General features: G+C 42.5%; 1 protein-coding gene across 1 annotated transcript in view; it reads right to left on the bottom strand.

Moving 5' to 3' along the window:
• Positions 1-21,129, bottom strand: part of LOC141147242 (contactin-associated protein-like 5) — a 585,111-nt gene that overhangs the window by 228,631 nt on the left and 335,351 nt on the right. Inside the window, exon 11 of the mRNA XM_073634434.1 lies at positions 8,277-8,383. Within this exon, the coding sequence (XP_073490535.1) occupies positions 8,277-8,383 (107 nt within the window). The remainder of the gene's footprint in view (positions 1-8,276; positions 8,384-21,129) is intronic.

Below are 21,129 nucleotides of genomic sequence, written 5' to 3'. Positions count from 1 at the left end.
GCGTCAGTGGCAGTAAACAATGCCCCATCATTGGTTTTATTTGGAGGAATAGTTCCTATCATTGGTGTCAGCGGGAGGAATAGTCCCCTATCATTGGTATCAGTGGGAGGAATAGTGCCCCATCATTGGTATCAGTGGGAGCAATAGTGCTCCATCATTGGTTTGAGTTGGAGGAATAGTGCTCCATCATTGGTTTGAGTTGGAGGAATAGTGCTCCATCATTGGTTTGAGTTGGAGGAATAGTGCTCCATCATTGGTTTGAGTTGGAGGCATAGTGCTCCAGCATTGGTTTGAGTTGGAGGCATAGTGCTCCATCATTGGTTTGAGTTGGAGGCATAGTGCTCCATCATTGGTTTGAGTTGGAGGCATAGTGCTCCATCATTGGTTTGAGTTGGAGGCATAGTGCTCCATCATTGGTTTGAGTTGGAGGCATAGTGCTCCATCATTAGAATGAGTTGGAAGAATAGTGCTCCGTCTTTGGTTTTAGTGGAAGAAATAATACTCCATTATTCATTTGATTGGGAGGAATAGTGCTCCATCATTGGTTTGAGTTGGAGGAATAGTGCTACATCATTGGTTGTAATTGTAGGAATAGTGCTCAATCATTGGTTTTAGTGGGAAGAATAATTCTTTTTATTGGCTTTCGTGGAAGGAATAACACCCAATCATTTGATTTAGCGAAAGGAGTATGTAGGCAGGTTCAGTGTACTTTCTCCACTGCAGTTAGCATTGCAGAGAGAGAGAGGAAGTCAAGGGGAACATGGTTCCTATATGGTTTCCTAGGTCACTTGGGAAGCTATCCGGTTGGATTCTGCCACCCCATGTGACTGGTGGCCATCTTTGGTCAGGCAGTCAATTTAAGACCCAGGCTTGGCACGCACTTCGCGAGTGGGTAGTGTAGGGACGGGTCACCCGTCCGGTAGGGACAGTGATTAGTGGTAGGGAGAAGTTTCAGGTGAATAAGGAAAGGATAGGGACACCCCATCCTTCCTGGAGACCTCCCGATTTGGATACGGACCAGCCAGGCCGCATTCTACCCATCATGACACCTGAGACCTGGTCTGCCACACATCACCGTTACATCCTGTGAGTGTTCCCGCTTGACTTGTTGTGAACTATTGAATTTCACAATAAGACCGATTCTGTTCTCTGCAACTGGACTCTGAATGTTTATTGCACCTCCCCACAAGTAGTACCCAGTGGCTGAACTACCAGGGTCGCAGCAGTTGCACTTGCATCCGAGCCATGGCTAGTCCCAGGGCTCTGAGTGGAGCGCGTATCTCTCATACAGCTCAGAGCCGACAGTTCTCCCTGCTCCCCCCTCCGTCCTCCCTCCCTCCCTCCTCTCTCGCATGGGATGACACAGCCCATCTGCTCCTTCTCCCCCAGCGCATTGATGAGCACTGATAGGCGGCACTGATAGGCATTGAGCACTGATCGGTGGCACTGATAGGCACTGATAGGCATCATTGATGAGCACTGATAGGTGACACTAAGGGGCACTGATAGGCAGCATTGATGGGCACTGATAGGCGGCACTGGGCAATGGTAGGCAGCATTGATGGGCACTGATAGGTGGCACTGATAGGCGGAATTAATGGGCACTGATAGGCAGTATTGATGAGCACTAATATGCTGCACTGTAATGCAGCACTGATAGGCGATATTGATAAACACTGATAGGCGGCACTGATGGGCACTGATAGGTGTTACTGATAGGCAGCTTTGATGAGCAATGATAGGCGGCACTGAAATGCAGCACTGATCGGTGGCACTGATAGGCAGCATTGATGGACACTAATAGGTGGCATTGATGAGCACTGATAGGTGGCACTGGTAGGCAGCACTGATTATCAGTGTAAACAATTTAATGACATTCTTGGTAGTTAACGCCTCTCCTTTCCTTACACAGACACAGTGTGGGAGGGAAGGGCTGCCGATACCCAAAGGTCTGTTTACATGTGATCAGCTAATCACATGGTGAAGGGCTGCCATGATTGCGCTGGATGCACATCCCAGGGGGCATACAGGAGGCAGAGTTCTGCGAGGATATCCATGGAACCCTCCCAAAATTGGAAGCCTGGGGTCGAATGGAAGGGGGGGGTCAGGACAGCCCACAATGGTTTCTTGCACCGGGGGGCCCTGAAGGTTCCAGTAACGCCCCTGGTAGTACCCCATCATTGGTTTTAGTGAAAGTAATGGTATCAGTGGGAGCAATGGAAGGGAGGAATAGACACAGGAACTGGAGCCAAGTACTTGGTAACAAAGTGAACTACATTTTCTAATAAGATGTTTATTATAGCTCTAAGCCACAGCTATAATTATGGGGGAAGGTAAAAGGTTTCCATTCGGATTGCGATCTCATGTCTGGAGGCTGAAAAACCATAAGCACCTCCAAACACACCACCTTTCCAGGCTCTCCTCCTTCTTGTTACTAAATTATACATTGTAATTGAGTAACACTTCATTGCGCTGGTTAGGAATACCATATGGTCTTAAGAGAGCGTACTAATTAATATTCTATATTTAGTGCTTGCGAAAGTCACACTCAGTTTATAGAACTCCTTTAAATGTTGTTGGTGGCAATACATATTATAGGTAAAAGCAAATAATTATAAGTCGAAGAGGTTATATATTATTAAGGTAGAAAAAGCTCCCTTAGCAATGCAAGGCCATGTTCACTTTGAATGTTCAAGTAGAAATGCCAAAAAAACCAAACGTCAATAAAGCACAATCCACAGTACATCATTTACTATTTTCTTGGATTGCTTTCAAAACCTGAGTTTTTGTTAAAACACATAAATTATCTTGTTTTCCGCCTAGGTTTGTTTGAAAAAATTCCAACAGGGTGTATATTTTATTTGTAAAGCTAAACTCCAGTCAGCAATATAAAAATAGACCAGAACTTCAGCACAATTTGAAGTTATTTGTAGTCTTTCCTTGTCAAATTACAGCTGTCAAAATGACAGTCGGGACTTGTTCTGTATGACAGAATTGGCTTCAGCTGCACGTGGATAAAATGAGACTTCTAGATTGTTCTGTCTCATTTATAAGTGCACTATATTACGTATTGGGACGCCTGCCTTTACACACACATGAACTTTAATGACATCCCAGTCTTAGTCCGTAGGGTTCAACATTGAGTTGGCCCCGCCCTTTGCAGCTATAACAGCTTCAACTCTTCTGGGAAGGCTGTCCACAAGGTTTAGGAGTGTGTCTATGGGAATGTTTGACCATTCTTCCAGAAGTGTATTTGTGAGGTCAGGCACTGATGTTGTAGGAGAAGGCCTGGCTCACAGTCTCCGCTCTAATTCATACCAAAGGTGTTCTATTGGTTTGAGGTCAGGACTCCGTGCTGGCCAGTCACATTCCTCTACCCCAAACTTGCTCATCCATGTCTTTATGGACCTTGCTTCGTGCACTAGTCCAAATCATTTGGTGGAGGGGGGATTATGATGTGGGGTTGACTTTAACCCCTTCAATACAGGGCACTTAGACACCTTCCTGCCCAGATCAATTTTCAGCTTTCAGTGCTGTCGCAGTTTGAATGACAATTGCGCGGTCATGCTACGCTGTACCCAAACTAAATTTTTATCATTTTGTTCCCACAAATAGAGCTTTTTTTTGGTGGTATTTGATCACCTCTGCGGTTTTTATTTTTTGCGAAACAAATTAAAAAAGACCGACAATTTTGAAAAAAATAAAAGTTTTGCTTTTGTTTCAGTTTAAAAATTTTGTAAATAAGTACGTTTTCTCTTTCACTGATGGGCACTGATAAGGCAGCACTGACAGGCACTGATAAGGCGGCAGCGATGAGGTGGCACCAATGAGTGGGCACTGACGGGCACTGACGGGCACTGACGATGGGCACTGATATGCGGCACTGATGGGCACTGGTAGGCGGCACTGATGGGTGGCACTGATATGCAGCACTGATGGGCATTGATAGGCGGCACTGATGGGCACTGATGGGCACTGATACGCCGCACTGATACGCGGCACTGATAGGCATCCCTGGTGGTAGGCATTGGAGTGGGCACTGATTGGCAGCTGCCTGGGCATTGATTGGCAGCTGCCTTTGCACTGATTAGTATGTCCCTGGGGGTCTAGGGGGCATACCTGGTGGTCCAGTGTGACTGGTTTCCCTGGTGGTCCTGGGCGGCTTCCCTGGTGGTCCTGGGTAGGATCCAAGGGGGGGCTGTGCTGATAAACAATCAGCACAGACCCCCCCTGTCAGGAGAGCAGCCGATCGGCTCTCCTCTACTCGCGTCTGTCAGACGCGAGTGAGGAAAAGCCGATCACCGGCTCTTCCTATTTACATCGTGATCAGCCGTGATTGGACACGGCTGATCACGTGGTAAAGAGTCTCCGTCAGAGACTCTTTACCTAGATCGGTGCTGCGGGGTGTCAGACTGACACCCCGCAACAACGATCGCCGGGATGCGCGCCCCCGGGGGCGCGCAGCGGCTCAATATCCTGCAGAGGTCATATGACGTCCAGTCAGGATTTTGAAACCACTTTGCCGCCGTCATTCTGCTATATGGCGGGCGGCAAGTGGTTAAGGAGTTGGTCTTGGCCCCTTAGTCCCAGTGAAGGGAACTCTTAAGGCATCAGTAGTGCAAGACATTATGGACAATTTCATGCTCCCAACTTTGTGAGAACAGTTTGGGGATGGCCCCTTCCTGTTCCAACATGACTGTGCACCAGTGCACAAAGCAAGGTCCATAAAGAAAGACATTGATGAGCGAGTTTGGGGTGGAGGAACTTGACTGGTCTGCACAGAGTTCTGACTTCAACCCAGTAGAACACCTTTGAGATGAATTCAAGCAGAAACTGCGAGTCAGGCCTTCTCGATCCAAATCAGTGCCTGACCTCACAAATGCGTTTCTGGAAGAATGGTCAAACATTCCCATAGACACACTCCTAAACCTTGTGGACGGCCTTCCCAGAAGAGTTGAAGCTGTTATAGCTGCAAAGGGTGGGGCAACTCAAAATTGAACCCTATGGACTAAGACTGGGATGCCATAAAAGTTCATGTGCGTGTAAAGGCAGGCGTCCCAACACTTTTGGTAATATAGTGTATTATTTTATGTCTTGTACGGAACTGCAAAATTTCATTTTGTCTGTAGTATGCCAACTTGACAATTTGTTTATTACGTAAGTTGTTATATTCCCCCCTCCTGTTTATTGCTAGTTGGTCTAGTCTTAGCTAAACTCGCCCCACTTCTTCCATGTTGTCTAGTCCTAGCTAGACTCACCCCACTTCTTCTATGTTGTCTAGTCCTAGCTAGACTCGCCCCACTCCTTCCATGTTGTCTAGTCCTAGCTAGACTCGCCCCACTCCTTCCATGTTGTCTAGTCCTAGCTAGACTCGCCCCACTTCTTCCATGTTGTCTAGTCCTAGCTAGACTCACCCCACTCCTTCCATATTGTCTAGTCCTAGCTAGACTCGCCCCACTTCTTCCATGTTGTCTAGTCCTAGCTAGACTCGCCCCACTTCTTCCATGTTGTCTAGTCCTAGCTAGACTCGCCCCACTCCTTCCATGTTGTCTAGTCCTAGCCAGACTCGCCCCATTTCTTCCATGTTCCCTCAGTCAGTATCAGTTATTTACAGAGAGAGGGTTTAGGAATGGCATTGTCTTCTTACACTTCAAAAAAACAGGAAAAACATCATCTGTACTTCAATTAGCTGAAGTAAAATTCTGTTGGATTCACTTTCTGTGTCCTAACTGAAGCTGTCTGTGGATGGTGCCAAGTAACCAACGTGGACCAATGTACATATACATACTGCATACCTGTGGGACCGTTGTGGAAAAGGAGAATCATTGTAGTCCTCAACACTACTACAGTGACAGTCACAGTCTTTCAGGTCCTGTACATAACGGCCGCTCTTTTACATGAACACAGGGGATTGGATAGGAAAGGCACCACTGGTGAAGAAGAGTGGCCTTGCTGGACAAGTCAAATGGCAGGAAGGAAGCATTGGGGAGTCAGGGGTATGGCAAGAATTGCAGCTTATTCTTTACATCTTAGACCAGGGGTCTCCAAACGACAGCCAGTGGGCCAATTGAGGGCCACTGCAAGATTTTTTTCTGGCCCTCTCATGTAAGGTAGGACTCTTCTGGGGACCCGGATGTAAGAGGGAACTCTGATAGGGACTTTGATGTGAGGGGGAACTCTGATGTAGGAGAGACTGAGGTGTAAAGGGGTTCTGATGGGGACTCTCATATAAGGGGAGACTTTGATGTACTGGGGGGGTTTGATATAAGGAGCCTCTGATGGCACTGTGATAAAGGGGGACTATGGTATTCATCAGGGGGTCATATCATGGTGGAAAGATCAGAAATGTAAGTGTACATACATGTCACAACTGTTGAAGGACAACGGCCATCTTCCTGATGAAAACTTATATAACTATGAATGGAAAACCATTGGGGTTGCCCGCCATATGGAGGCATTTGTAATTGCCCATATGGGACTACTCATGGTGGTTAAGTTGTGTGGCTACATCATCACCTGGCTGTTGGTTTTAAATTGATATGGCTGAATGAATGAATAAACTATGGAAACATGTTTTAATAACATATAATTGTATGTAGTTGTAGATGTTTAAAGTGATATTAGATAAGCACCTGAACGACCACAACATAGAGGGATATACAATGTAATACTGACATATAATCACACACATAGGTTGGACTTGATGGACTTGTGTCTTTTTTCAATCTCACCTACTATGAAACTATATTAAAGGCTGAGTTTTTTTTTCTTTAAAAATAACAAACATGTCATACTCACCTGCTCTGTGCAGTGGTTTTGCACAGAGCAGCCCTTTTCTTGGGTCCCCCCGACGGTGCTCCTGGCCCCTCCCTCCTGTCGATTGCCCCCCACAGCAAAGCAACTTGCCATGGGGGGCACCTGAGCAGGCTCGTTCCTGAGTCGCTGTTTTGTCTGTCCATTCAGACACAGAGTGTGTCACAGCCCCACCCCTGCTCTCTCCTCATTGGCTCACTGGCTGTGATTGACAGAAGCAGAGGCCTAATGGCCCCGGCCAGTGCTGAGATAAGGTAATTTAGAGCCCAGGGCAAACATACCAAATTGCCACCCCCCCAAGATGTATGAGCATTATGTGTCAGCGAAAATCCCCTCCCCCCCCAAAAAAAAAATCGAGCACTAATCTGCAAGCTCGCCCCCGAAGCACATAGCTCAAATCTTCTATCTCCCTATATGCCCCCAGCACAAATTCCGCCCCCCCAAAAAAAACCTTCCCTCTCCCACCACAAATCCTCTACCCCTAAAATTTCTCCTCCAAGCACAAGTCCTCTCCCCCACTCCAAATCCCCCCTTACAGCATAAATTCTCCTCCTCCAATCCCCCCTCCTAGCACAAATCCCCCTCCTCCCCCTCCCCCCACACACACACATTTCCCCTCCTAGCACAAGTCACCCCCAATCATCCCTACTATCATAATTCCCCCTACCCCCCCAAAAAAAAGAGTTCCTCTCCTAGCACAAATCCCCCCACCCCCCTCCTCACCCACACACACACACACACTTCCCCTCCTAGCACAAATCACTCATATCATCCCTACTAGCACAAATCCCATCCAAATAAATATTTCCCCTCTACCATATTAATTTTATAGCACAACCCCCCCCCCAATCTCCCCTTCTAGCACAAATCCTCTACCCCATCCCCCTTCCCAACACAAATTCCCCAAATCACCACTCCTAGCACACCTCCCCAAATTTGCCCTTCTAGAACAATTCTTACCCCCTGCCAACCCCCAAATTCCCCTACTCAACATGGACCCCCCCCCCAAATCTCTTTGCAGTGCCCCCCCCCACCTCACATTATACCACAGTGCCCAGGGCAGCAGTCCCTCTTGCCCAGCTCTTGTGCCCTGGCCCCGGCTACTGTTGAAACTGAGGAGGCAGAGAGCCAGGTGGGGTGATGCTCTCATGCGCATCAGTGGATCGAGGTGTCGCTCGGGTGGGTTTTGGGGGGGGGGGGGGGCGGGGCTGCTGCAGGCACCTTCAGTCTTTACAACCATTTTAATGCCTTGAAAATCCCACCTATTGATACAATAGAAACATTTTTTTTTAATTTCACTGCAGTTTTTGCTGGGCTTGTCTAGCTGATCTTTTTTTTTTTTTTGATTGGCTTGGTGCACGGACAAAGGAACAGATGGAAGAGGGTGGAGGACAATAGCTAAACTAGAAGCCTTGGCCGCTTTCACAACACACCTTTTACTGGTACTAACAAAGCGTACTTACAGCCATGGCAAGTGGCGTCGGCGTAGCCGGTGTCGCCGCAGTCGCAGTGGAAGGCGCTCCAAGTCTGTGAGCACGCTCCTCCGTGTTCGCAGTAATTTGGCAGGCATCTGTTGGAGACAAAAAAAAAAATAAAAGTCCACAGAGTCTGGTTGGTGAGTGTCACCGGGAAGCAGCTGAGAGCGACGGAATGCAAAGAAAACGACTTTCCAAATAAGAACGACAGTTAATTAGCTGTGGAGAGACTGAAAGAGATCTGAGCAAATCAATAATTTCAAATGCCGGATACTCTTGAAATTGATGAACCAGATACAGCAAATTACTAAACAAAAGTCAACCGCTCTCACAAAAGACGCTCGCCTCAGACTCAATTACAAACTACGCTTTCTGGTGGGGTTTTTTTTTTTTTTTTTTTCAGTGGAATATCAAACTTATGACAGAGCCCATTTGAGGTTTGAACCGTTTTTTTTTTTTTTTTGTTTTGTTTTCATGAATATCTGCATAACAAAAAAGGTTCTGTGAATACATGCATTTTAATCAGTCCGTGTTTGGAAAACTTCAGAAGCTTAAAGACATCCGTACGCTCGGAATTCTGACCATTAATTAATCCGCAGTCTGAAACACACAGAGATGACAAACGCAATGAGATTATAAAACGTGTTACAATATGTATGAATCCGGGGAGATAATAATTGGAACATTGTAACCCGTTACTGTAGAACAATTGGATGTCAGAGAGAGGTCACCGGGAGACTTTATAGGCACCGAGAAAAGTGTCAGCCTTCAGGCAAGAGAAGACTTAACTATAGAAAGTATTTATTGGCAATTATATAGATAGAGATAGACAGATAGATCGAGAGAGAGAGAGAGAGGAGGGGGGTGGGGGAGGAGAAAAAGAGAGTAATAGAGCGAGAAAGGGGAGTGGGGGGGGATAGGGAGAAAAGGAGAGAAATAAAGAGAGAGAGAGAGAGAGAGAGGGGGGGGGGGGGGAGAGAGAAAGAGGAGAAAGAGGAGAAAGAGAGAGAAAGAGAGAGAAAGAGAGAGAAAGAGAGAGAAAGGGAGGGACAGAGAGAGAGAGAGATGGAGGGGAGAGAAAAGGAGAGAGGAGAGAGAAGAAAGAAAGAAAGAAAGAAAGAAAGAAAGAAAGAAAGAAAGAAAGAAAGAAAGAAAGAAAGAAAGAAAGAAAGAAAGAAAGAAAGAAAGAAAGAAAGAAAGAAAGAAAGAAAGAAAGAAAGAAAGAAAGAGGGAGGGACGGAGGGAGGGGAGAGAAAAAGAGAGAGAGAGGGGGGGAGAGGAAGAGGGAGGGGAGAGGGAGAGGAAGAGGGAGGGGGAAGGGGGAGAGGGGGGAGTGGGAGGGGGAGGGAGAAGGGAGTGAGGGGTGGGGGGAAGGAGAAAAATGAAAGAGAGAGAGGGGGGAGCGAGAGATAGAGAGGGGCGAAAATGAGAGAAAGAGAAAGAGAGAGAGGGAGGAAGAGAGAGGGTGGGGAGAGGGGAGAGAGAGAGAGAGGGAGAGGAGAGAAAGGGGAGAGAGAGGGGGAGAGAGAGGGAGAGAGGGGGAGAGAGGGGGGAGAATGAGAGGGAGATAAAGAGACGGGTTCGAAAAGAAAGGAAGGGCAGATATAGGGGAGAGAGAGGGGGAGAGGGGGGGGAGAGGGGTGAGAATAAGAGGGAGGGAAAGAAAGGGAGGAAAGACATAGGAGAGAGAGAGAGAGAGAGAGAGAGAGAGAGAGAGAGAGAGAGAGATGGAGGGGAGAGAAAAGGAGAGATGGAGGGGAGAGAAAAGGAGAGAGGGGGGGGAGAGGGAGAGGAAGAGGGAGAGGAAGAGGGAGGGGAGAGGGAGCGGAAGAGGGAGAGGGAGGGGGAAGGGAGAGAGAGAGAGGGGGGAGGGGGAGGGAGAAGGGAGTGAGGGGTAGGGGGAAGGAGAAAAAGGAAAGAGTGAGAGAGAGGGGGGAGGGAGATATAGAGAGGGGTGAAAATGAGAGAGAGAGAGAGAGAGACTGTGGAAAAAGTAAAGGCTAAAATTTTTTTTATCTTACTATATAAAAAAAAAACAAGATATAAAATAGATACCCTGTTTCCCCGAAAATAAGACCTAGCGTGATTGTCAGTGATGGCTGCAATATAAGCCCTACCCCTCCAATAAGCCCTAGTTAAAGTCCTTGTAGGTCTTATTTTCAGGGCAGGGCTTATTTTCGGGGAAACAAGTTAGGGCTTATTTGGGGGGTAGGGCTTATATTGCAGCCATCACCGACAATCACACTAGGTCTTATTTTCGGGGAAACATAGATAGATAGATAGATAGATAGATAGATAGATAGATAGATAGATAGATAGATAGATAGATAGATAGATAGATAGATAGATAGATAGATAGATAGAAAGATAGATAGATAGATAGATAGATAGATAGATAGATAGATAGATAGATAGATAGATAGATAGATAGATAGATAGATAGATAGATAGATAGATAGATAGCAATTAGGTTTATAAGGAATAGTAAAAGATCAGCTAAGAGTTGTACAGTATGTGGACTCCTCTCCAGATGACTTTGAGTTCAGCTATTTCTCTTGAAGAATATGAAGGTTACTGTTAATGATAAAACATACAAAGACATTTTAGAGACAATTGTGCTCTTTCAGTCTTGTGGTACCTTTTTGGGGAATTTTTTTTTTCCTGGCCCAGCATAAGTTAGCTCACGTGGTCTGTACACAACCCTGACCTCAGCCCTACTGATGAATTAGCTAGTAGTAGTTGGCCACATTCAATTTAACTTGTTCCACAATGTTGAAGATGTTTTGCTGCTTATCCAAGCAGTCTCTTTGTCAGAAACATACCCCGGCATTTACTGCCACACAGGTAATTGGGTCACCTTAATTCAATCACCATGTAATGTGTCAAGGCAACTGTTGATTGTCAGAGAACATGATGGGAGGTGTGAAAGTTTGTGAAACCACCATGTTCTAATTACACAATTCAAAGAGGTACGAAAGAGGTAATCTACCTTAAAATGGAGCAACAACTCCTACATAGGAGTGGGGACCTCAAACACCATCTGTCATCCACCTAGATATTGGTTTCAACACCATTATCCAACCCAGCGGGCCATTTCATGTGGCTCTCGCATCTCTCCTGCAGCTGCAGCACCCCCCTTGTCATTGCCCCCTCCTTGTCACATCAGTCATAATCAAAGAGAAAAACAGAACTCCTCCGTCAAATTCTGTGTTTCTTCATGCAGCCATGGAGAGGCTTGTCTCGCCCCCCCAGCAGAAAGGAGGATAGGACTCCTTGTATAGGTCCTGTGCCTCTTTGTCCAGCTGAACCACCCCCTCGTCTCCACCTCCCCTGGTCTAAGCAATCAGCAGACTCCAGCAGCTGACTCTAGCACTCCTCTGCTCCTCCTCCAGACCCTGCACTTTCTGCTTCCCAGCTCCGCCTTCCAGCTGATTCCTGGCAGCAGCACAAGGTAAGGGGGGGGGGGGGGGTGGTGCACTGTGATATAAGATAGGGTGAGCGGCTCTTGACTTCTTATGGTGGGGGGAGGTTTTGATGAAAGGGGGGTGGGGTGCTTTGGACATTTAGTTTTTCAGATACAACCGGCCCTTAAAGGGCAACCATAATGCTGATATGCTCCACAATGAAACTGAGTTTGACACCCTTGGAGCACCTGTTCAAGCCAGCAGAAGGATATTCCCAACACACATTAGAACAGAGGAAGACACTTGGATGATTGGAGAGAAACTCTAAAACCTCCCAGCATCAAGCTATCCAAATGTTCTCCCACTATGCAGTCAGCCAGGTGCAAACGCCCAAGGAGCCCATTCACAGCTCTGTATGAGACACACCAATACAAAGAAAAGGGTCACACGCCAAATAATTAAAACACTTCTGACAAGTTTATACGAGGAATAACACACACCTTCAATCATAGGTCCTAGGGGAAGACTTAGAGTGAATGGACACAGTGTGTGCTGTCCATCAATGAACTTGTTAGACTTTTGTGATGTCAATGCAACACTTTCATGTGGAATGCACCACTTTTCTTCATAATGACATCGTCAACAATACAATACTGCAAAAGGATATTCCCGGCCCCCCTTAAGAACTGAGGAAGACACTTGGATGAGTAGCGGGACATCAACTATTAGAAGAAACTCAAAAACCTTCCTGCTCAAGCTACTCAATTGTTCTCTCACGATGCAGTCAGCCAGGTTTGCAAAAAATTCAGACAAGTTTATTGATGAACAACACACATCTTCCATCCTAGGTTCAACCTTAGAGGGGAAGACCTAGGGTGAATGGACGCAGTGTGTGCTGTCCATCAATGAACTTATCAGACTTTTGTGACGTCGTTGGAATGCAACACTCTTCTCCGTAGTGACACCTTCAACAATACAAAACTGCAAAAGGATATTCCGGCACTCTTTAGAACTGAGGAAGATACCTGGATGAATAGCAAGACAGTTTTAACTATTAGAAGAGATTTATAAACCGTCCTGCATCAAGTTACTCAAATGTTCTCCCACGATACAGTCAGCCAGGTTTGCACTTGACCCAAGGAGCCCATTCACTTCTCGGTATGGGACACACCAATGCGAAGAAAAGGGTCACACTCCAAAGAAGTAAAAAAATTCAGACAAGTTTATTGATGAACAACACACACCTTCCGTCCTAGGTCCAACCTTATAGGGGAGGACTTAGGGTGAATGGACGCAGTGTGTGCTGTCCATCAATGAACTTGTTGGACTTTTGTGATGTCAATGCAACACTTTTGTAAGGAATGCAACACTTTTCTTCGTAGCGACATTGTCAACAATGCAAAACTGCAAAAGGATATTCCTGGCACCCTTAAGAACTAAGGAAGACACTTGGATGAGTAGGGGGACATCTTCAACTATTAGAAAAAACTCAAAAACCTTCCTGCGTCAAGCTACTCGATTGTTCTCTCACGATGCAGTCAGCCAGGTTTGCAAAAAATTCTGACAATTTTATTGATGAACAACACACATCTTCCATCCTAGGTTCAACCTTAGAGGGGAAGACCTAGGAGGAATAAACGCAGTGTGTGCTGTCCATCAATGAACTTGTTGGACTTTTGTGATGTCAATGCAACACTTTTGTAAGGAATGGAAAACTTTTCTTTGTAGTGACATCTTCAACAATACAAATCTGCAAAAGGATATTCCAGCACTCTTTAGAACTGAGGAAAATACTTGGATGAATAGCAAGACAGTTTCAACTATCAGAAGAAATTTAAAAACCTTCCTGTATCAAGTTACTCAATTGTTCTCCAATGATACAGTCAGCCAGGTTTGCACCTTACCCAAGGAACCCATTCACGTCTCTGTATGGGACACACCAATGCGAAGAAAAGGGTCACACTCCAAAAGACGTCAAAAAATTCTGACAAGTTTATTGATGAACAATACACATCTTCCATCCTAGGTTCAACCTTAGAGGGGAAGACCTAGGGTGAATGGACGCAGTGTGTGCTGTCCATCAATGCACTTGTCAGACTTTTGTGACGTAATTGGAGTGCAACACTCTTCTTCGTAGTGACACCTTCAACAATACAAAACTGCAAAAGGATATTCCGGCACTCTATAGAACTGAGGAAGATACTTGGATGAATAGCAAGACAGTTTCAACTATCAGAAGAAGTTTAAAATCCTTCCTGCATCAAGTTACTCAATTGTTCTCCAATGATACAGTCAGCCAGGTTTGCACCTTACCCAAGGAACCCATTCACGTCTCTTTATGGGACACACCAATGCGAAGAAAAGGGTCACACTCCAAAAGACGTCAAAAAATTCAAACAAGTTTATTGATGAACAACACACACCTTCCATCCTAGGTCCAACCTTAGAAGGGAAGGCTTAGGGTGAATGGACGCAGTGTGTGCTGTCCATCAATGAACTTTTCAGACTTTTGCACCTTGCCCAAGGAGCCTATTCACATCTCAGTGTGAGACACGCCAATACGAAGAAAAGGATCACACTCATCACAATGATGTCAGAAAAGTCTGAGAAGTTTATGGATGGATAACACAAACCACATACTTCCATCCTGGGTCCAAGAGGGGCAGACCTATGGTGACCGGACACAGTGTATGCTGTCTATCAATGAACTTGTCGGAGTTTTGTGAGATCATTGGAGTGTGGCCCTTTTCTTTGTAGCAAGGTCATCAGCATTACCAAACTCATCCAGGTGATGAGCAGTGCCTGGTTTTCTCCACACATACCGCTTAGAATTAAGGCCAAAAAGTTCTATCTTGGTCTCATCAGACCAAAGAATCTTATTTCTCACCATCTTGGAGTCTTTCAGGTGTTTTTTTTAGCAAACTCCATGCGGGCTCTCATGTGTCTTGCATTGAGGAGAGGCTTTCGTCGGGCCACTGTGACTACCAGTGCTGATGTGTGCTCTCTTGATTCAGATGAAGCATTCATTTTAGTGACAGGTGACTTTAATGAAACATGGCTTCCTCCCCAAAAAATAAATCTCCTAGGGATCGCCATCCTTGGTGCCATATTTCAAATTGAGGTTCCTCCATAGTCTAAAACTGCCAACATCGAAGGTGGATTTTCCAGCCACACACTTCCTACACTATTTTCAAATCAATCAGTCTGTGATGATTTTAATGATATTAGAACAGTGCTGTGGTTTTTAATAACCAAATAAAATGGGCATCAAGGTATAAAATAATGTACAGTAATGGCCGATCATCAATTTCTAGAAGGAATATTGCAAAGTTAATTGCTGAAGACTTCCACTGCTTATTGTTTATACATAAAACTAATTACTGATTAATTAGTCCTTGGACAGATGCTTGGCTTTCTGGAGTTTTTTTTTTTTTTTTTTTCCGTTTTAATGATGCACAGTCATCAATTTTGGAGAGTTTCTTTTCAGGTTTTGATCAGGTTTTTTTGGTTAAAGCGATACTGTAAATCTTGAAAGTATTAAGTACCACGAGCTGAAAAGCACCACCTTTTCAAAATAATGTAGAACCACAACAAGTATAATAGCAGGACTTTTAGGGCTCATGTGCACTGCAGCTCAAACAAGCTGCTTCTACGACATTTAAACTCATTTTTTCACTATTGGTGTTTTCAGGTGTTTAGTGGGAGGGGAGTTTACACGCAGAAAAAAAAAAAAAACCCTCTGAATTAATTTTATTCAAAATTCGAATTTCGGAAGGAGGTTATATCCTTTCTATTTTATTCTATTTTATTGTTTTTCTTCAATTCCATTTATTATTATTATTAATACATTTATTCTATTTGAAATTCGAAACTCAGAAGACGGTTACATTCTCTCTTTTTTATTCTATTTTTTTTTTATTCTAGTTCTTTATTTTCTATTCTATTTTATTCTGTTCTTTTATTTTCTATTCTGTTTTGTTCTGTTTTACTCTATTCTTTTCTATTCACTCTATTCTATTCTATTCTATTCTATTCTATTCTATTATTTTTTATTATATTTTTTACTATTCTTTATTTTCTATTTTGTTCTGTTTTACTCTATTATATTCTATTCTTTTATTTTCTATTCTATTATTTTCTATTCTATTATATATTTTTTTCTATTCTATTATATATTTATTTTCTATTCTATTCCTTTAATTTCTATTTTATTTTATTCTCTTCTGAAATTCGAATTGAAATCTAAATTGAAAACGTTTCGAATATAAATTTCGTCCAAAATGTTTGTTTCGTTATTTCGGATTTGTTTAACTGCTTGCCGCCCGGCCACTGTCAAGCGGTGGGGCGGTGCGGCTCTCGTTCTGGAATGATGTCATATGACGGCGTCCTAGGAAGGCCGCCTTGCGCGCCCGCGGGGGCGTGAAAAGTGGCAATCGCGGCCGCGCCGTGTTGCTAGGACACGGCGCGACCCGGATCTCTAGAAAGAGCTGCGTTCGCGGCTCTTTAACCATGTGATCGGCTGTGTCCAATCACAGCCGGTGGGTATATATATAGTGTAGCGCTAGTTTTAGATCACAAAAAAGTTTAAAGTAGCAAAAAACAAATGTATCCAACCGTTTGTTTAGACCACCATAGATTCAAAAAATAGTACCAAAAAGGATTTCAATGAATATCTATTTGCCTAAAAAATCTGAGGACCAATAAAGAGTCACAATCAGGTGGTGGTGTCCGTATACTGCGTAAGTGGGTTGAGAGAGGCAATACACAATAAAAAGGGTCAGGAAAAATGAATACATCCAACCATTTTGTTCATAACATCATATGTTCAGAGTGATACTGGAAAGGATTTCAATAAGTATCTGTTTGTATAAAAACTGAAGACACAATAGAAAGTCCCAAATAGGTGGTGGTGTCTATACACCACATAGATAGGATGAAAGGAGGTGGTACACAATGATAGAATCCCCCATATGGAAGCAATGCAGGCTTACCGGAACCGTTGGACTCACAGAGACATATATCTCCTGAGTCAGAAATGCTTGTGTTGCCACCGGGCAATGAAATGAAGTCTCCCTATGGACCAATATGGACTCCGGATGCTGTTTCCAAGGCTCCCGACAAAATTCTTTCATGTATAACCAGATTTTGTAGTGGCTCCCAGTCGTAGTCCGCGGGCTCCGCTCGGTATCGGATCAATATCGAATCAATATCCGATACCGAGGGGAGCCCGCGGACTACGACTGGGAGCCACTACAAAATCTGGTTATACATGAAAGAATTTTGTCGGGAGCCTTGGAAACAGCATCCGGAGTCCATATTGGTCCATAGGGAGACTTCATTTCATTGTCCGGTGGCAACACAAGCATTTCTGACTCAGGAGATATATGTCTCTGTGAGTCCAACGGTTCCGGTAAGCCTGCATTGCTTCCATATGGGGGATTCTATCATTGTGTACCACCTCCTTTCAACCTATCTATGTGGTGTATAGACACCACCACCTATTTGGGACTTTCTATTGTGTCTTCAGTTTTTATACAAACAGATACTTATTGAAATCCTTTCCAGTATCACTCTGAACATATGATGTTATGAACAAAATGGTTGGATGTATTCATTTTTCCTGACCCTTTTTATTGTGTATTGCCTCTCTCAACCCACTTACGCAGTATACGGACACCACCACCTGATTGTGACTCTTTATTGGTCCTCAGATTTTTTAGGCAAATAGATATTCATTGAAATCCTTTTTGGTACTATTTTTTGAATCTATGGTGGTCTAAACAAATGGTTGGATACACTTGTTTTTTGCTACTTTAAACTTTTTTGTGATCTAAAACTAGCGCTACACTATATATATACCCATACTGTTTACAAATTTCCTTATTTTGTGTGTGAGCTGCTACAATAGAGTAAGCGCGGTGTTCTTGAGTATTCAATCACAGCCGGTCACATGTAAACAAGGAAGTGCCGGTAATCGGCGCTCCTCACACTGACAAAGTGTGTGGCGAGGAGGGACGATCAGCGGCATCTCCACACAGGGGGACATCTAGGAATGTATTCAGGGCACTGATCATCAGTGCCCTGATTACAATATTGCAAAATAGTGTTACAAATAAGTGCCCACCATTGCCCACCAATGCCAGCTATCGGTGCCCACCACTGTCACCAATCAGTGCCCATTAGCGATGCCAGTCAGTGCTGGCAATCAGTGCTGCCTATCAGTGCTGCCCATCAATGCCCATCACTGCTGTCAATCAGTGCCCATCAGTAATGCCCATCAGTGCCACCCATCAAAGCCCATCAGTACCACCTATCCGTGCTGTCTATCAGTGCCCACCAGTGTCGCCTATTAGTGCCCATCAGTGCCACCTAACAGTGCCCATCAGTGCTCATGAGTGTGGCATATTAGTGCATCCTCATAAGTGCCACTTAATCAGTGCCCATAAGTGCTGCCTCATCAGTGTCACCTAATCAATGCCCATCAGTTCAGCCTATCAGTGCCCATTAGTGCCACCTCATCAGCGCACATCAGTGAAGACGAAAAATTACTTAGTTATAAAATTTGCTGACAGAAAAAAGAGTAAAAAACATTTTTTTTTTCAAAATATTTGGTAATTTTTTTTTTTTGTAAAAAAAAATCAGCAGTGATTAATTACCACCGAAAGAAAGCTCTATTTGTGTGAATTTGTTACTATTGTAATTTGGAAGTTCGGATACATCCAAATTTTTCAGAATAATGAAAAATTCATCTGATTTTCGATTCAGAAAGGAACGAAGCGCACATGTCTATGCCGCATATGGTGACTTCAGGAATTTATTAATGCAGACTTGAGAGGTTACTTGTAAGGTCCACTTTGATCTTTGGGTCAGTACACGGTACCTGCCACCATCTGTAGAGACCTCAGGAAGCTACTGTAGCAGCTCCAATGACACGAGTCCTGCCATTAAAAACTTCCATATGGCTCTTTGAAAAAGAAAATAAGGGAAGAGTTAAAAATAATCAAAAATTATGTCTTTTTTTGTGGCAGAAAGTCTCTTTTGTAGGCATGTCACGTTGCTTCTCCTACTTTTTTTTTTTTTTATTTCATTTACGAGCAAATAGAAAAAAAAAGAATAGAAAATAGAAAATATTTATTCCAAATTGCCTGTATAACCTGTAAATTATGATTCTCTTTCTTACAGAAAGAGTTTTATTAGCATCAATTCCCAGAAGCTCGGGAAGTAAAACCCCCAACAGCATCCAGGTATCCTGGGGAATCAAATTGCCAACCACACAGAACCATTTCAGACACAATTTTCTGGAGTGATTGGAAAAGATACATCTGACTGAAAGAACATTTTTATATAAAGAATATCTTAAAATACTCCGGCAGTGCTCTGAAATGTATCCACATGGAGAAGCAGAGAGACTGTAAGAACAAAATGCAACCTGACATATTGGGAAAAAATATTCCAAAAGAAGGCAGTTAATTAAAAATATGGAACTTAATTATTAGATTATTACAGTTTTTATTTTCTTAAGGTTTTTTTTATTTTTTTTTTTTAATTTAATTCAAGGTTTTAGGCCTTTTTTACAAGTTTGCAAATTAAACAATGTTAAAGCAGAATTAAAATTTCTGTTTAAATCAGCTAAATATATTTTAGGTGCAAAAAAAAAAAAAAAAAAAAAATTCCATACAAAAAGACAGTTAATAAAAATATGAAACTTATTTATTAGCCTTACAGTTGCCATTTTCTTAGAGGGGGGTTTTATTTAATTTTTTTGTTATTTAATTCAAGGTTTTAGGCCTTTCTACAAGTTTGCAAATTAAACAATTTTAAAGCAGAATTAAAATTTCTGTTTAAATCAGCTAAATATATTTTAGGTGCAAAAAAAAAAAAATTCCATAAAAGAAGTCAGTTAATAAAAATATGGAACTTAATTATTAGCCTTACAGTTACCATTTTCTCGGGGGGGGGGGGGGTATTTATTTATTTTTTTCTATTTAATTCAAGGTTTTAGGCCTTTTTTACAAGATTGCGAATTAAACAATGTTAAGGCAGCATTAACATTTTTGGTTAAATCAGCTAAATATATTTTAGGTGCAAAAAAAAAAAAAAAAATTCCATAAAAGAAGACAGCTAATAAAAATATGGAACTTATTTATTAGCCTTACAGTTGCCATTTTCTTGTTTTTTTTTTTTTTAAATGTAATTCAAGGTTTTAGGCCTTTTTTACAAGTTTGCGAATTAAACAATGTTAAAGCAGAATTAAAATTTCTGTTTAAATCAGCTGAATATATTTTAGGTGCAAAAAAAAAAAAAAAGTTCCATAAAAGAAGACAGTTAATAAAAAAATGGAACTTATTTATTAGCCTTAAAAGTGCCTTTTTTTTTTTTTTTTTTTTTTAGAAAGCAACCACAGCCTAAGTGGAAAAGCCTTTTTCCTGCAAGCTTACTGTAGAGAAGGACAGTTGCGGTCTGTGTAGAAACAGTGGTCTCTCAGTGGAGGTCTGACTCTGGGGGCATCGTGGGGCCTCTGCAGAGAGACCACTGCTTCCACACAGAGAGCAAGTGCAGCATGCTGGTAGGAACAGGAATGTCTGCTCAGGCTGTGGCCGCTTTCTAAAGGGAACAACTATAAGACTTTGCACACTTTACATAAACAAACAAAAAAAAAAAGAAGTGCAGAAAACATCTATAGTGCAGTAAAATTTATTGATCCAGTTTGTTAAAATGCACTCACAAAAGTGACATCAAAAGAAATGGTCAGTAGCAGGTTTCCGGGCATAATCCAACTTTGCAGCATCTATTCTAACCTCTGCCTAATTATTTTTTTAAGCCTTTTTTAAATAATGTTATGGGTGTTTATTGATCTTCTGTATCTTTTGGCTGAGCACCACGGAATTAACATAAACGTTTTACTATAAGAATCTGTACACCTTTTATTTTGATACAACTAGAAAATGAAAATAAAATATTAGTTTATATTATTATATTTTTTTATATAATTTTATAAACTAATATCATATTTTAATTTTCCAGTTGTATCAAAATAAAAAGATGTACAGAATCTTATAGTAAAAAGTTGAAAATAATTCTGCGCAAATATATTATATACATGCTATATTATATTATTTGTATATTATGATAATATTATATAAAATCATATAAATAATAATAGATAATATAACATTATCTATTATTATTTGTATTATTTTATATAATAGTATTATAATATAATATAGCACGTATATAATATATTTATATACTATATTATGTTATGCAATATTATGTATTTACCATAATATAATAAAAAAACTATAACATATTTTTTTAAGAATTTAAAATATAAAGATTAAACCCGATTTAGAGTGAAAGTTCAGCTGGGCTTTACCAATAATATATGCTGCTCGAAACGAATCATTTTCACCACAGCAAAGGAGGAAAAATAAACT

This window comes from Aquarana catesbeiana, linkage group LG06 (assembly GCF_042186555.1).
Source record: "Aquarana catesbeiana isolate 2022-GZ linkage group LG06, ASM4218655v1, whole genome shotgun sequence".
Lineage (NCBI taxonomy): Eukaryota > Metazoa > Chordata > Amphibia > Anura > Ranidae > Aquarana > Aquarana catesbeiana.
Note: the sequence above shows the minus strand (reverse complement) of the source record. Positions and strands in the feature narration are given on the sequence as shown.